The following is a 16,528-nucleotide window of genomic DNA, read 5'->3' as shown; positions in this document are numbered from 1 at the left end:
TTATGCTGTCTTCTTCAAGTTCTAAGGTCAAGGTCGAGCAGAGCAAGGTCAGTGCTTTGGTGAAGGACACTTGACATAAACACCATGTATGTTAAGTGTCATGTGTGAACAAGTGTTTGCTGACACATTAATCATGTGTTTAAATCCTCCTATTCAGGGCCATAGCTGCTATTAAGGCCACTACAGCCTGTATGATTTTGTTTTCTGGGAATCTTAGGGCTCTAACAACCTGGGGGCAGTTTGTAGTTTAATACTAAATCTTCATGTGGTGGGTTTTGTTTTTTTTTTTTTTTTTTTTTCTTTATTGGTCCATATTCGTATGTTCAGTTTACTTGAATCTGACTACTTTTAGGCCAACAAAAATACTGAAATAAGGAGTTTGGCATTTTTGAGAAGGCACTGAAACAGCATTTAGACCTTCATTTACAGATTATGTATGTACATTATTCATTACATGTAACTAAACAGTTAACTAAATAATATATAAAGCATCAGAATAAGGAAGGGGCGTGGAGGATGCATTGGGGGGGACTTGGACTCATGACCTCAGTATTTCTAACATCCTGTCTACGCCCCTGCTAATAATGAAAGTATAAACCTGACAAGTCTCTGCAGTACTTACCATTCATGATGCCATGCTCCAGTGTGTCCCAATTTATGAAACCTCCAACAGAGGGCAGCATGTTGAACTGTCCTGTCAGGAGGCAAAAACACAACTACTTGTCAGTCAGTGAGAAGAAGTCTGTTCCGGCTCTGCAGACACACAAATAATTCAATACAAATACAAATAAACCTCTTTTTTCCCCTAAACTACTTCTGCCTAAAACTCTTGTTGATTTTTTTAGAGAATAAATTAATTTTTTGAGTGGATGGATTAGGTGAAGTTAATAAAAAATCTGAATACTGAACTATACAGCTGATTTATTCTGGAATTATTCTGGTGATTAATGAACTAAACTTCTGAAAGTAAACCACGGTTTTCTTACTTTTTTTTACCTCAGGCCTCAGTTCTACACACACATACAGACTGATTTCAAACAGCGATTAAATATTGAAAGACGCTGCAGTTCTCAAAAGACGGTGATGATATTAACACATACACTAGGGGACCTCTTTCCTGAACAAGCAATGATTGAGTCATCTGCATATAATACACGTGACAAAATATCTGATTGAGAAGGCTTTAAGATCAGTGAAGAAAAGGATCTTAAAGATGTCATATGCAGAGCTGAAAAAAAGGCTCTTGGCTTTTGTTAGGGATTCTACACAATGTTCTCTATAGTTGACAGGTGAAAGTCTAGAGATTAATCACTCCTGTCTTTGTTCTGCACAAGAGGTGCCCGTGTAGATGCCCAAGAGGCTTTCCCCCAGCTGTCCGAGCTGAAGAGGAGTTAACAGGCCGCGTTCCCATGCTGACAGGAGGAAGATGGAACCATGACTCCCGGTATCCAATGAAATGGAGCCGGTTTATCATGTTCCCGGTGGGCAGAGTTCATTTTTATCTGGTAGGGAACAGTGTAAAGAAGCAGGAAAAGGCAGTGATAGAGGACGGGTGGGAGGGAGACATGACATAAGGAAAATGAAGGAAAAGTGGGGAATGGATGAGGGGAAGACACAGGAGAGAAAGACAGGACGAGGAGGAAAAGAGTAAGGCCCGATGGAGGGCAGGCAGGGTGAGAGGCAGACTTTGGAGGGAGGAGAAGATGGAAACATAGTGGGATGAAGCTGGAGGAACAGCGCAGTATGGCAGAGGAACAAAGAGGGGGAAAGAGTGAGAAGCGGAGAAGGAGGTCAGGTCAATTGACAGCCCATCAGGGATGCATTTCTGTCCTGACATATTAATCTGCACCTGCTTACAGCCCACTGCAGCACTACAGACACAGCACAGGAAGCATGAATCCACTGCAGAATATAAACCTGTCAAAAGTGCATCAGCCGCAGACCAACACATGTATCACTGAGGTGCTGCTGTGGTTTATGATAGGGTTAATTACTGCATAGTTAAGCATGAAAAGACTTGGAGAAAAAAAAAATGAAACAAATTTAGAGACTGATTTGAGGCTCTCACATTTTTACGCCACTCAGAGCAGACAATACAGCAGCGTATGACGGATCGAAGGTTGTCTTTGCTCTTGTTCGTGTGTGCTTTTGCTCATTTGCGTGCGTTTTTGTGTGTTTGCTTTGAGATTAAGTGGATCAGACATTTTTAATCATGTCAGCTTGGCTTTACTTAGAGTAGAGAGCTCTTGTTTTGTCTGAAAATGCTCAGCTTTCTCTATGCATTTGAGTTCTGAACAGTGAAATGGCCAAGATGGTGTTCCTCGTTTATGGAAATTTTCAGATTACTAAGAAAAAATGAGTATCTGTCAGGATGCAGAAATATAGATGCCCTAAATCTTTACCTCTCACTGAGCTTTTTCACTACACCACAGCATGCTGATTATACACAAAGAGACTCGAGCTTTGTGTCGACCTTTTGATCTTGTTTCTGTATATTTTTGGTTGTCGAAGCTGTTTCTTTACAGGTCAATTTTTGACCTCTTAGTCATGAAGTTTGGATAATGTCCAGAACCATTCACTCAGGTGTCACAGAGGAGGAAACATGTTCTATTCAAACTGTGAAGGCATGAACAACTTTGCCTCCAACACATTTTAAATCCCTTTTTCCATTTGCCTACATGTTCCTCCTTTAATCATGACAAATCAGTTACCTTCTTGCCAGTTATAGTCAGGAAATATATTTGGCCAGTGCCACCTCAAACACCACCTCTGCAGGTAAAAGGGGCTGAAATGAGTTTTCTCTGTATGATGGCTGGCCTCACTCTAATCAAGCAGCACATGCACCTCCAAACTGAGACACCCAATTTAGGATGGTTTGGCATCTGGAAAGGACAAACATGTGGACCTCGGGAATGGGAGGAAGTTGACCCGGATAAGCAGCTGCAGATGGATGGATGATAGGACTGATGCTAAATAGACCACATTGCATTCATCCACACCCTCCACCCGCTGTATGTTTGCTCTTGTGTGTGGTGTGGGTTGGCTGTGAAGTGTCTGGTCCAGGCACAGTCACCCCGGTTTGAATTCCATATTTAAAAGTGGTTTGAGTCCCTGCACTTTGCCTCAGTATATGCAGTTTGCCCATATGATCTCACACTGACAGATATAACATGCTTCATTTAATGATTTCCCAAGTGTTGATTCCATTTTTATGGCATTGCTGGAGGAAACCAGTGTAACTTAATTCATATAATTTGATTTGATAAGGAAACTGAATGTACCAGTCAGCAAAGTGTCAAAATTACAACTTCCTACTACCACTACTACTGCTGCTCCAATGTAAACATAACATTTTTTTCGTTACATTAATTTTATGTTATTGATGTTATTTTTATATCATATTTTTGTATCCATTAATCAGCTCCAATACATTATTAATTTGTATGTGACATGGAGTCAGGATTATGCCAGTGCATCAAAAGATGTGTGGTAGACTTCTAAAATTTCATATATTGATAACTGATTTACAGGCTGATTTTAGCAGGTTTGAAAAACTTTTATGAGCAGAGGTTTTCTCTGTCCCACTCTTGTCCTTTTAGGGGATTAAGTAATAAACTAAAAGATAAGTGGTAGATGTTTAAGGTTAATATAAGCTTTTTGAGGTAAATGACGATTAATGCAGAATTTAAAAACTAAACCTGTGTTAAACTGTCTGACATGAGCAGGAAGCTCATTTTAAAGCGAGGTTGGGGGCTGTGGGTGGGGAAGTGTGAGGAGAAAGTTGTTTGTTGGAGTGACAGGAAGCTTGGGGGTTTGTAGACGAGGAAAAGGGCTGAATTAGGTTGTGTCAGGCAAATTTCATGCTAATAGCTTCAGTGACATTTTGTGGTGTTATTGCTTGTGAAAATGGGAAATTACAAACATGCTAGTCAAGTTTCCATCTCAATGCACCTTCTCATGGTTAATATCAAAAGGTTAATAAACAATATGTAAATTATCCCCTAGGTGCGGGAAAACCCTCATTTATATTCTTCAAGGCTCTTCATGAAACAGAAATCCATCTGTGTGTTTTTATTCACTATTATATTGCTTTATTGTTCCACAAATTACACTTCTGATAATGTTGCATCCAAATAGTTATAAGACAAAAAAATGTATGTGTGTAGCTGTTTGCCAAATCCTGTAGTCAGGATTTTGAATGTTTTCAAGAATGATCATCACTTAGAAAACACCTTTCAAACCAAACCTAACTAAATCACCAGATCTAAATATATTTGAGACACAGTGCTGGAGGGAGAGAAGGAGAAAGATACATAGGAATAAATTGACCTCATGTCGAACTGCCATCTTTTCTGTTGTAGCGGTCTCTGCTCTCTGCCTTTTAACGAGGGCTGAATAAAGTTTAGTGTGTTTGACCTCAAGGGCATGGGCATCTCAAGTTCAACACAGATGTCAGCCAAGAACAAGACACCCACTCCCACCAGCTCCTTATTAGACAGCAGCTTAATCTACCGTCTCTAGACTTTTAATTTTGTGTGCCCTAAAAGTTACAGTAAGCAATGGAAACAGGTTAGTTGAAGGTAGTTAATGAAGCTCAGTAAACTGCTGATGTACAGTGGAAATCACACACATTAGACCTAATTATGGGATGCACTGTTTCTTTAAGGAATTAATTTGTCTTTGTTCATCCTCTGGGCTGTGAAAACATCAGATTTCCAAAGTCAGAGACACTAAAATTTGGTGTCATGTTCGCAGTGAGTGAGCTCACAAAATGCAAGAAAAACTCAACTCATTGACTTTTAGGAGACTAGACTAGCACTTCCCTCTTGTTTCCAGTATTTATGCTATGCTAAGCTAATCACCTTCAAGCACAGACATGAAACAATCTGCTCATCTAACTTTCTGAAAGAAATTGAGTAACCAAATATACACACTTAATCTGTGCCAGGTGAAAATACTGCATCTCCAAAATGAAAACTTTTTAGGAAATACTGGAAGAAACTCAGTTACCAGATCGGTTTTAGTGGGGTTTCACAAATTCAGCTGATCTAGGTTTCTCAGCCCTCAGAGGACTATTTAACCAATCAATTCAAAGAAACCATAACATATTGTATGAGGTTTTTGCATTACAAACATGCAGGTAAACAGAGGACACCCTTGTCTCTCACAATAGTAATTGAGTGCCCATTACCAGTGATGCACAAACAGTATGGATGGATGGATCATATCCTCAACAGCATGCACACCTCCTCTACCACCACTACATAACTGCCTAATTTGGTGACAGATTGCTTGCAAGGCCCGAGTGGATGTTAAATGTGATGGATTCACCGAGCCCCAGTGCTGACAGTCCCACAAGTGTAAACACAGCCAGTCAATCGGATCACCAGTGTCCTGACATTATTTTACTATATTACTATGATTTTCTAGCTAAAGGTGGCCAAACAGAGTGTGTCTTCTAATTTGTACTGCAGAGGAACCCCATTTAATGAAAGGCAGAGAAACATATTATTAGACACGCAGTATACGTGAGCTGGAGGAGGAACTATAATGCAAAGTGCTGCGAGCCCTTAAACTAACCCACTTTGTTGAAAGGCAGAGAAACTGTTTGTGGCAGTGGATCTGCTGCGAAGCATGGAGAGAACATGCATGACTGACGGCTGTGATTTAACGCACACATACTTTGCAGGGAAGCCTTCATCCATACATGGAGCTGAGGTGTGTTTGTGGACATAAATGAGGCAATGAATTGCTCTACCTTTGACTCCACTGTCTCATTTTATCTCCATATCACCAGGCACTGGTGAAAGTAGAACACAGATTTATAGTTATGCAAACAGGTACTGATAACAAATATTTTTATTGGATGAATTTCCGCATGTTGTAGGCTGTGGCTATTATGGGGTTAACCATCCTGAAAGAGCTAGAAAATACAACATTTAGTGACAACATTTGAAAAACACTCATAGTATGTGAAACTACTGTATATGCAAGCAGATGAATCTCAATAGGTACATTTTTACAAGTAAACTATTCTGGCACTAGTATGTCACCTTCTTAAGACCAGGTCCATATAAAATGGTTACCAGTGGCGTCAGAATGAGGATTGCGGAAAACTAATATCAGAACCCGCCTCTAATTGTTATCCACCCTCAATCTCTTTACCTTCCCGTGTATGACTTGCTGACTCGTTTTCCTTCCTGTCAAGGTCAATTGTTATCACCTTGGTGAGGTAATTTATTAATAGCAGATGGGCCCTCGTGCCTCCGTTTCTTAAGTGATGAATGCAGCGAACCTTCTTCGACCAGAGAGGGTGAAACAATTAAGCTGCTGACCAAAACTACATTCAGCGGAAGAATATTTTATAGGTTCATTATCCATGTGTTCAGCCTCACGAGCTGTTATATCGGTAACGTCCTTCATTTCACAGCAGACCTGTGGCAGAGCAGTAATGCAGCACATTCAGCTAATAATAATGAAAAAAAAAAAAAGAGGTTGCATAATGAATGTTTTTGCTTGCACGAGGCAACCATCCCGTGTCAACAATAAGATAATATACCTCTCTGCAGCTGAAGGTACAGTGGAGTCACCTATGTGAGTCATGCAATAATAGTTCGGCAACATAAAATGTTTGTGAAACATTAACTGTCTTCCTGCATGAAGGATTTTTCTGGTCCATTATGGATCAGCTCTGTTCTACACCATCCTCTCCCTGCACTCAGAGGGACTGTGTGACACTATGAGGCCCTGTGCTACACTACCCTGAATGTGTAATGACATAGAAAAAAATATTCAAGCTCTGGAATTTTTAAAGGGGAACTCCACCAATTTTACATATCAAATTCTGTTCAAGTTCTGGGAAGTACTACTGCGTTTATGCAAAACAAACAGAAGCATAAAAATAGCTACACTATAATGTAACTTTAGACAGTCATATATATAAGTATTTATTCATGTATTTGTCAACAATCACATATGTCCTCTATTGGCTACAGTCTTTTTCTTGGGGACATTATATGTTTTGGGTCCATGGGCCTGTATTCTTGTTCATATGGATGCCTGACGTAGACTCAGTATGTCAAAACACTGTTTTAAAATTTGGCTGACAAATTTCAGTGTGCAAACAACTTCTCATTTTCCTATTTTATGTTGTTTTTGTTCAACACCTAGACATACAATCTCTCACCTTCTTTGCATTAAAAAGATATTTCCTTTTTGTGAATAGTGCCAGCCTTGTTCAGAGACCCCCTCCCCACAGATGTCTCAGAGAGTTTTTGCATAGATATAACTTTATCTCTGCAAAAAATCTATATTTATATTTTCTATGTTGTTTAATGTTTTCCTATCACGGTTATGTGGTGTGGTTGAGGTAAAAAGAAAACTTTTTTTTTTTAACTGAGCCTTTTTGCTAAAGGTTTGTTTTGGCTGATGATAAAACCAAAATTCTTGTTTATATACGAGGGGTGATTGATAAGGTTGCTGCCTAAGGAAGGAGATGAGTTACACAGTTCTGGTTACATGCATGTGCAGTTCATCACTTTGTGTGTTTACGCTAAAGATTTATTTATTTGAAGTCAGCACTGTCACCTCTCTCTCAAGGAGGTCCTTGACCTGACTTGCCCCCCCCAGACTACCACCTCTTCCCCAATACGAAGAAGGAGCTCAGCGGTCGCCATTTTGACAGTGATGATGACAACATCATCGCTGCTGTGGACGACTTTCTGGAGTCCAAGACACCGACTTCTACAAAGAAGGGATCTCTGTGAGACATGACTGCTGGACTAAGTGTGCAAATGCAGGAAATTCACTCCTTCTACCTGTCCAAACCTACTCCTGAGGGAACATATGTGTGATAGAAACACCTAAATGAACATCAACTATATGTGTATAGTCTTTTTAGGTGTATATTATATATCATAAGATGCACATGCTGTCACATGTTGTCAATCCTTCGACATAGTGTGACACAGAAAACTCCTGGAAAATGCTTTGAACATCTGCCTGCTCAGGTGCACTCATCTTTCATGCATGATGAGCCATATGAAAATTCATAAACGGAAAGCCAAAGGGCGTACGTGTTTGTATGTGCACTGATGATATTGTAAGTGAAGTACACTAGAAAAGCGTCATCCACTGTCACTCGCGTGGCTTATTGAACTGTGACAGTCATTGACTGCACAGCTCATGTCCTCCTCTGCCTGCAGGAGGGCGGCAGAGGGAGGAAAGATCAAAGCTGCGGATGTGAAATGACGCACAGTCTTCTAAACCGATCCGTATCGTTTAATGCTCTGCCACGTCTGCAAGAGCCTCAAGAGATTGCTGGATTTCATTTTCACATCATCATGATCTGCTGGGGTCACTACTCTAATCTCTCATTAGATTTCAAGGTAAGACAAAAAGTGACAAAACTGCACATCATATGTCAGATGCTGTGTGCTGCATTAAACCCCATCCTCCCCCAAAACAGAAACAATTTCTATTTACTGCCAATCACAGATCACCTTGACTTAAACTTACATTAAAATGCTCACTCGTAGAACAGTTGTGCCAAACAAATATTTGAAAGCCTTTATTGCACAGCATTTCTGAATGTGAACAGATCAATTCCTGAAACCACATAGCTTTTATTTCACATAATGCTGACATTAAAAAAGAAGACAAAAAAAAAATCTGCATTAGTTCTGCAGCTCTGAAGGCCTGACTCAATAATTCAAAGCAGCAAATCAGTCTCTATAAGCCATGAGGTGACAAACCATTGCACACATGAACATACTGTAGATACAGATTTAATGTAGCAGCAAACAAACCCACACACACAGTAAAACAAGGTGATGTTTGTTCAGCAAAATTGAACTTATCATCAGTGTCCAGCTCTGCTGGGTAAATAGCAGCTACAGTTTCTTTGTTTGACACTGATATTGTATGAATCTTTTCTCTTTACCTGGTACAACAAGCAGACTTCTATGTGTTTTTTTTTCTTTTTTAAGCTGTGTGAGTGTGCCTTTCTAAATAAATAAGATAACCATACAGGGCAGCAGCGAGCAGTCCATCACCATAATCAAAATTTATGTTATCATTTCTCAGAATACACAGAAACAGTCTGAGTTTTAAAAATAAAACTACTTGTACACACAATGCAAAAATGGATTCTGGGTCATTTAGCCATGTCTTTTTATATATGACTAGTAAAATCACGTCAGATGTTTATGGTCTCTGCTGCTTACTCTCATTAATGGGTCAGTCCTCGCATGGGAACAACGCGCTGTACCATCCAAACGGGAATCCATACACAACACTAAGATCCCATCACTCAGTGTTCTCTCGCACAACAAAGCACGTACACCTATTAAAAGGAGCTTGTATGACATGTTCAAGTGTCACTGCAAAAAATGTCCGTCCTCACAAGCAAGTTTTTTTTTAAAGACTCAGGCCCATCAGAGGTATACGCTAATTTCATATCACTGACACCATCACTGGAGAAAATGTGTTGGTTTTAAGTCTTGAAAGCAGATTTAAATTCATGGAAATCATATGAAACAGTTTTACTCCACATTTTCTTTTTTGTTTGATGAAGTTATATTTTAAATTTCCACAAAAAAAGGAAAACATGACTGGTTGTTCCATTTCATGCACAACTTAGCCTATAATGGCTCACTGTGAGTCTCCAAAATGTTATTCATGGCTAATCTACTATTCTATATTCTCTGATATATATATATATTTTTTATAACTCTTATGCATCCAAAAATAGATCAATCTTATCGGCAACTGAAGGAACGTGTGCTCACGACCTGCAGCATTTGAAGCGCACAAGTTTGTGGAAAGCTTTCTTGAAGTCCTCATTGGACATGGTGTATATGATCGGGTTGATGAGGGAGTTCAGATATCCCAACCAGGTGAAAAAGTCGAATAACTTGGGATTTAAACATGTGTCACACGTGGCCGCCACGAGTGTGTAAATGAAAAACGGCAGCCAGCAAACAATGTAAGCGCCGAGGATTATCCCCAGAGTCTTCGTCGCTTTCCTCTCTCTGGCGGCTGAAATCCGCTTTTTCTCCAAAAGCGCGTCCGACACCGTCACTTTCACCTGGTTCTCGCTCGTCGAAGACCCGGTGTCGCTGGACGGGGTGTCGTGCCTCCCGCACTGCAGAGAGGTCGTGGACGCCACGGAACCGGGGGAGTTGGTGACCAGGTGCGCAGAGGTGAGTCTCTTCCCTACCTTCTTGGGGGACTGCTTCAGGATCCGTTTCCGAGCCTCGACGTAAATCCGTCCGTAGAGGACAATGAGCAGCAAGGTGGGGATATAAAAAGCACCAAATGTGGAGTAGATGGTGTAGAATATGTGATCCGTGTTGACGCTGCAGCTGGTCAGCTCCTCCGCCTTCACCTGCCTCCAGAAGAGAGGCGGCAGGGAGATGGAGATGGCGATGACCCAGGCTGTGGCCACCATCCCGGCTGCGCGTCCTGGCGTGCGCTTTTTGGAATACTCCACTGCGTCCGTGATGGCCCAGTACCTATCCAAAGCGATTACGCACAGGTGGAGGATAGACGCAGTGCAACACGTTATGTCCGACGAGAGCCAGATGTCACACACCACTTGCCCCAGCGTCCAGGTGTGGATGACCGTGTACAGGACGCAGATGGGCATCACCAGAATAGACACCAGGAGGTCGGTAATGGCCAGAGAGGCGATCAGAAAGTTGGCAGGAGTTTGCAGTTTCTTTGACTGGGAGATTGTTGCGATGACAAACGCGTTGGATAAAGTGGTGGCCAGTGTGATGACAGAGAGAACCACCGCCAGGGTGATCTGATAGGCGAGACTCTCCGTGCTCTCATCCACGGTGGATGAAGCTGTGATAAAACTGTCGTTTGTGGTGTTCACCGGCTGAGTGGTCTCGACTAGACCGGAGCGCTCCATAACTTTTAGTCACTTCTTGTCATATTTCATGTCACCCTCTGAGATGTCTGTCATTGAAGGTGCCCTATCTCTTGGTCAGTGTCGCCTTATTCGTGCCCATCCGGTTAGATTAAATGGCACAGTCAGTTTGAAAAATGAAAATGGATTTATTTCTTCCTCATTTTTTTTTTTTACCCCTGACACATCTGGTTTTTAATAAGCAGATGCCAAAATGTGGAAGCAAATATCCATTCCCAGCAGGAATTCACACTTTTCCGTTTTTTAGCCATAAAAGAAAAGTTCCTAACTGTAGCTGGACAAAACCAATGAGACAAAAAAGGTTTGTGTGTAAATGATGAGCGGTGCGTCCTGATGTCCCAACATCTGGGAAGATGTCACAGATAATCCGCATGTAGGGCACAAGTTCTCCAGAGGTGTGTCTCCTCAGGCCCCCTGTGGCTGAATGGAGAGCCAACCCCAAGTCTCGGTTTTATACAGACTCTGACATCAAACAAGCAGCACTAATCACAGCCTTGTTTTTCCTCTCTCTCTCTCTCTCTCTCTCTCTCTCTCTCTCTCTCTCTCTCTCTCTCTCTCTCTCTCTCTCTATGAAGAGTAGGCTATCTGCTGGGTCATAGTGCCCAGTGTTTCTCATTTGTCACATATTCATTTGTCACCTTTAGGTTATGATTTGATATGTGGGGGAAACCTGCCTTCTATTCCCGCACAGCCTAAAACATATGAATGAATTTAAAATGGAACATTCGATCACACAGATTCCTTGATGAAAGATGCTATTTGACCATGTACCCGTGCCAACCGACAGTTGATATCTATTGTATTTTGAAGGGTGATAAGTGTCTTGAGTTTTACCTTCTTACAGGAGGTCAGAGGTCAAGCCATCTCTCCAGGGGTCTGCGTGATGAACTAATGAGCTAAAGGAAAAGAAAAAAAAGACAAATCAGATCTGATGCCAGAGGAACATAAATGCCAGCAACAACCTGGCTACACAAAACTTGCTCTTATTAATGTTTTATAACTGGTCTAAAGAATTTGTAAATGATGAATTAATAAAGCCATTAGTTACAACTTTTAAACCCTGTATAAAGGGCGCCTTACACCCAAACACCAGAGCATCATTTTAAATAGAAATTATATAACACAATGTTTCTTTTGACATTTCATGGATGGAAGCTTTCGGATGAGGAGTTCACAGGCTCCCAATCCTGCCACTTTTGTCACTTCTGATGTGTGAAAACGTCTGTCATCGATATTGACATTGGGTCAGTGCCAGTTACATACAAGGCTGTGAACCTCTCACTCTCATTCAGTGCATGATGTATGCTCTCAGGGTCACTCACTGCCTTCTCTGAGGCTGCAGTGGACCAATCATCCACTCAAGATGACAATCTACTCAAGATGTTTTTTTTTTTTTTTTTGTGAAATGAATTTGTGAAAGTCTGGTCAGGAAATATATAAATTATGCAATCAGTCTCTGAGTCCCCTCCACACACACACACACACACAGATTTACACGTACACCGGGGCTACGTCCATTTTCCAAACTGAAGAACTGAAATTAATCTGCTGTTATATATTCTTCCCCCCACCCCCATCTCAAGCGGCTGTAGCAATCACATCTCCCCTTCTACTTTTATTCATTTCCTCATCAGAAACTTATAATTGAAATTGACTTGTCATTCACATTCTTCAGAATCACACTTGACTGTCTGCAGCTGCAGCGCTGAGCTGGATTTGTTAGGAGCTGAAATTTGTTATTTTTATATATTTATTTATTTTAAATATATTAATCCCATGCATTTTTTCCTATTAGTGGGCCTTGACATCTCAGTTGTAAAATCCTATTTAAGTTTCCTTAGGTTGAAAAGTTAAATATTGTTGGTTTTGTGTAGAATAACTTTTGTAAATCAGTGTAAGGATTCAAACAGTTTTAAACACAACACAAGTGACCACAGTTTAATGCAACAAAGCTAGTGAGTGAAGCTAGTCAGTCAGTCTGCAGCCGGGCCTAAGGTCAGTAGGTCATGATTTTGAGGTCTTCCACCCCACATGTCCAGGCCACATGTGTAGCTCTCTGACAGGACAACGCAAAAGGCTGGGGTCTTTGACGCTGACACTATGCTTCCTTAGCTATGGCTCTGCTTTCTAGTTGAAGGTATTCAGCAGTTATTTGGCTCAGTTTTATGTATATAGCTCCAAATTATTAACATACATTATCTCAAGGCACTTTACAGAGAAAAGTCAAGACCTTACAGTTTTACAGAGAAACTTAAAAGTTTACACCATTAACAAGCACTCTGTGACTGGAGAGGAAAAACTCCCTTTTAACAGGAAGAAACCTCAGACAGATCCAAACTCAGGGTGGGTGGCCGTCTGCCTAGACTGTCAAAGTCAAATCTGCCTTTGTCATGAAAAAAAAACCCAAACAAGCAAGAGCATTTGTGTCAGGCAATTGAGGGTCCTTTAGAGTTTGATGTAGCATGAAGGTATCTCACAGAGGTGCAAATTAATGACGCATTCATCTGATCTCACTGGAGGTTTAACAAATAATCAATGGCAGGAAACGGGGAACGGATCAACAAAGTCTCTCAGAGACATTTGCTGCTAGGCGGGGAGTTTCCACAGTGGGTAGATGTTGTGAACGTTGCTCCAGAGAAGCTAGATCAAACTTTTTTCTTTTCTTTTTTTTTTGACTGAATTCCAATGCTTATTTGGCTAATGTCTGTATCAGTGCATTCATGTGAGCTTGAGTTTCTGAAGTTCAAGTTTCCTGCATATAATCTTCAGTCTGGACCATCTTTCATCTGCATTTATGCATAAGAATTGACATTCACAAGGTTGAAAGCATTTCACATTTAAATCTGCGAGAGATGTCAGGTCAGTGATACTTTCCCAGGAAGAGTGAACATGGCCATATTTATTTTACCGACTAAGACCCCAAAATAATCCATAAAGGCGTACATGTCAATGACAGCTTTGAAAATTACATCCCAGATGATTGCTTTTGGTGTTAATGAATTCTGTCTGAGGAGACTGCATCTGTTGCAGAAGGTTTGCATTGATTTTGTTATAACACTTGATGATAACGAATATTTTTCACCAGTTGGGTATCTAATATTGTCAGCTTTTCAATGACGTCAACATATACAGTATATTGTGAAAGTCATTCTATGGTCTCACTCAACTTCCCTTGCAGGCAGAGACAAACAATAGTCATTCTTCTGTATCCAGGCTCAGCAGAGAGCATTGTCAATCAGGACTCTGTGAAACAGAGGAGGGTCTTTGTGGCACAGCGCAGCCACCGTTACCAGTATTTACACAAAAGAACTTGCTCTTTACTGTTTTCACATCCACTTTCTCACTCAGAAAATATGGGGACACACAACAACAGACAGAGATGAGGTTAAATCAACACACCATCCTCCATCCAACACACCATCCAACACACCATCCAACACACCATCCAACAAACCATGCACGGCCAAACTAGAAGAAAACACACAGTGTCTGAGTCTGAAAATGATGTTTTCTTTTGTTTCTGAGTTGTAGTTTTCTGTGTGAAAAAGCTTCAGTGTAAGTGACCCAGTTCAGCAGCAGCATGGGGCGATTTCTGTGATTCTGCTTCTGTTATCTCCCATCATCTCTAAACCCACTGCAGCACCGTGGACTAGCTGGCTACATCCAGTCTCACACTGGCCCTGAACGTCCTATTTTTTTGTCAGATAATAAGGTATCCAGCAAGCTTTAAAGTCAACATGCCACTGCGGCTAATATGCCACATGCAGGCACAGAGGAGATGTGGATTTTGAGATTTAAAAAAAAAAAATCCTTATGTGGGAAATGTTACGTGAATATTAAAACTTTTCCTTCATTATTTTTGTATTTTAATTCATTCATTTGGGATGATACAAAATTCTAACTCATAGTTGCTCTTTTTATCTGTACATTTTTTAATCTTGATGCCTAGCAGAAAAAAGTCAGCATGTAATCAGGTTGAGTTCATCATTGTTACAGTTTCCCTAGACACTTTGACAAATCCTCAGCAGGTTGTTTGGTAAATGAAGTTTTTGCTAGGAAGCTTTCACAGGCAACAAATTCCGACTGTGAGAGGCCTGCAGTAGAAGATGTCCGAGATTTGTATAGTACATTGTGTTAAAACACTTAAAGACTTTTTTTCAAACAGGAAAAAAAATCAAACTTGAACCTGCATTAATTTGAGATTAATCTTTTTAGCTCTTTTTGGTCTCCGCTAACTCCTGACAAAAATAACATATCCTGGCTCTTCGGCTTCTAAATGCTAAAAGCTGTCGGCCATTTGGTGCTGGACAGCTAGCATGCAGTGTTAAGGTGTGTTAAGATACACAGGCAAAGGTGGAACCAAACACGCACACACAGGCTGAAGTTACTTAAAATCAAAAGACTTACTGGCAGGGGAGATGGTAAAATGGCAGGTAGGTATCCAGGAAAAAAGCAGGCAACATGGAAATAAACACAGGTAGCAGGTACACAGGTAAACTCAGGAACTAATACAGAACCAAGCACCTGAGGAACATGAGGGATAATGAACAGGCAAACTGAACAAGAGCAAGGGGAAAACAGAGACTAAATAGACAAGGAGGGCAAGGGTAATAGGGCACAGGTGACACCAATTGGGCCGGGGCAGCCAATCAGAGGGCAGGAAGTAAAACAACCAACAGACACACAAGGTAGGCAATTTCAACATAAAACAGGAAATGAAATAGTAGTGTTTAGCGCTGTTTTTGGTGTCTACCAATCAGTCTGTGGGCTGTGAAACCAAAACCATGAGCTGAAATATGCTGAACACACATTCTTTGTGAGTTTGTCCCTTACTGAGAGATGCATTACACACAGTCATTTGACTCTTTCAGTTTAATCTAAGAAAAAGTCATTATTGCAGCTTTAAAGTGACAAAGATACTCGTAAAAATAAATAATTACAGTAGCCAGTAATTAAGAGTAGACTGTGTTTCTGAAAACACTGTTACACTTTCATAAAGTGCAGAGCACTTTTAATGTTTTTGTGCATTTTAGTTATTGTGGTTGTCTCTTTCTATCCTCGATAACTGACAGCTTTAGCAACTGAGACCAAATAGGGCAAACCCAAACCAGGGCAGATCCCTGGTTGTCATGAAATTCAACACCCCCCCACTCCACCTACCCAAAACCATCGCTGTAGGGAATGGCCCCCTCTTATCCAAATGTTTATGAGATGAGACATGGGAGAAATGACCAAGCTGAGCAGCTAGGTCAGTCATGTTTAGAATCTGGATCCTAAAAGTACCTCATATCTGTATACAGCTGTGTGACTGTAGGAGATCTGGATTCAGTGAGGTAGCATTGGGTTTGTATTTGCATCCCAAGCAGGATCTGTTTTATGTCTAGAATGGTAAAACACACTTTCACTTCATTGCCATCATGTCAAACATACATCCATGGGTCAATTCTACTTAGTTATGTTAATTATGTCTCAGTTCATTTGCAGTACAGTACAACTATTACCTGTAATTTCTTGTTGTAGGACAACCATGAATATTTCATTGCAAATGAGAAGCTTAACTGCTTGAGATTAAATGAAAAATGCTAATATATT

General features: G+C 40.7%; 1 protein-coding gene across 1 annotated transcript; it reads right to left on the bottom strand.

Moving 5' to 3' along the window:
* Positions 1-8,918: 8,918 nt before the first annotated feature.
* htr1b (5-hydroxytryptamine (serotonin) receptor 1B) lies at positions 8,919-11,284 on the bottom strand. Its single transcript, XM_041060718.1, has one exon. The coding sequence runs from the start codon at positions 10,916-10,918 to the stop codon at positions 9,785-9,787; it is 1,134 nt and encodes a 377-aa protein (XP_040916652.1). The 5' UTR covers positions 10,919-11,284; the 3' UTR covers positions 8,919-9,784.
* Between the last annotated feature and the right edge of the window lie 5,244 nt (positions 11,285-16,528).

Source organism: Toxotes jaculatrix, chromosome 17 (assembly GCF_017976425.1).
Source record: "Toxotes jaculatrix isolate fToxJac2 chromosome 17, fToxJac2.pri, whole genome shotgun sequence".
Taxonomy (NCBI): Eukaryota; Metazoa; Chordata; class Actinopteri; family Toxotidae; genus Toxotes; species Toxotes jaculatrix.
This window is presented reverse-complemented; position numbering and strand designations above follow the sequence as displayed.

Bases quoted from the DNA above. Each gene is read 5' to 3' on its own strand.
- htr1b (XM_041060718.1), bottom strand. From the start codon at position 10,918: ATGGAGCGCTCCGGTCTAGTCGAGACCACTCAGCCGGTGAACACCACA.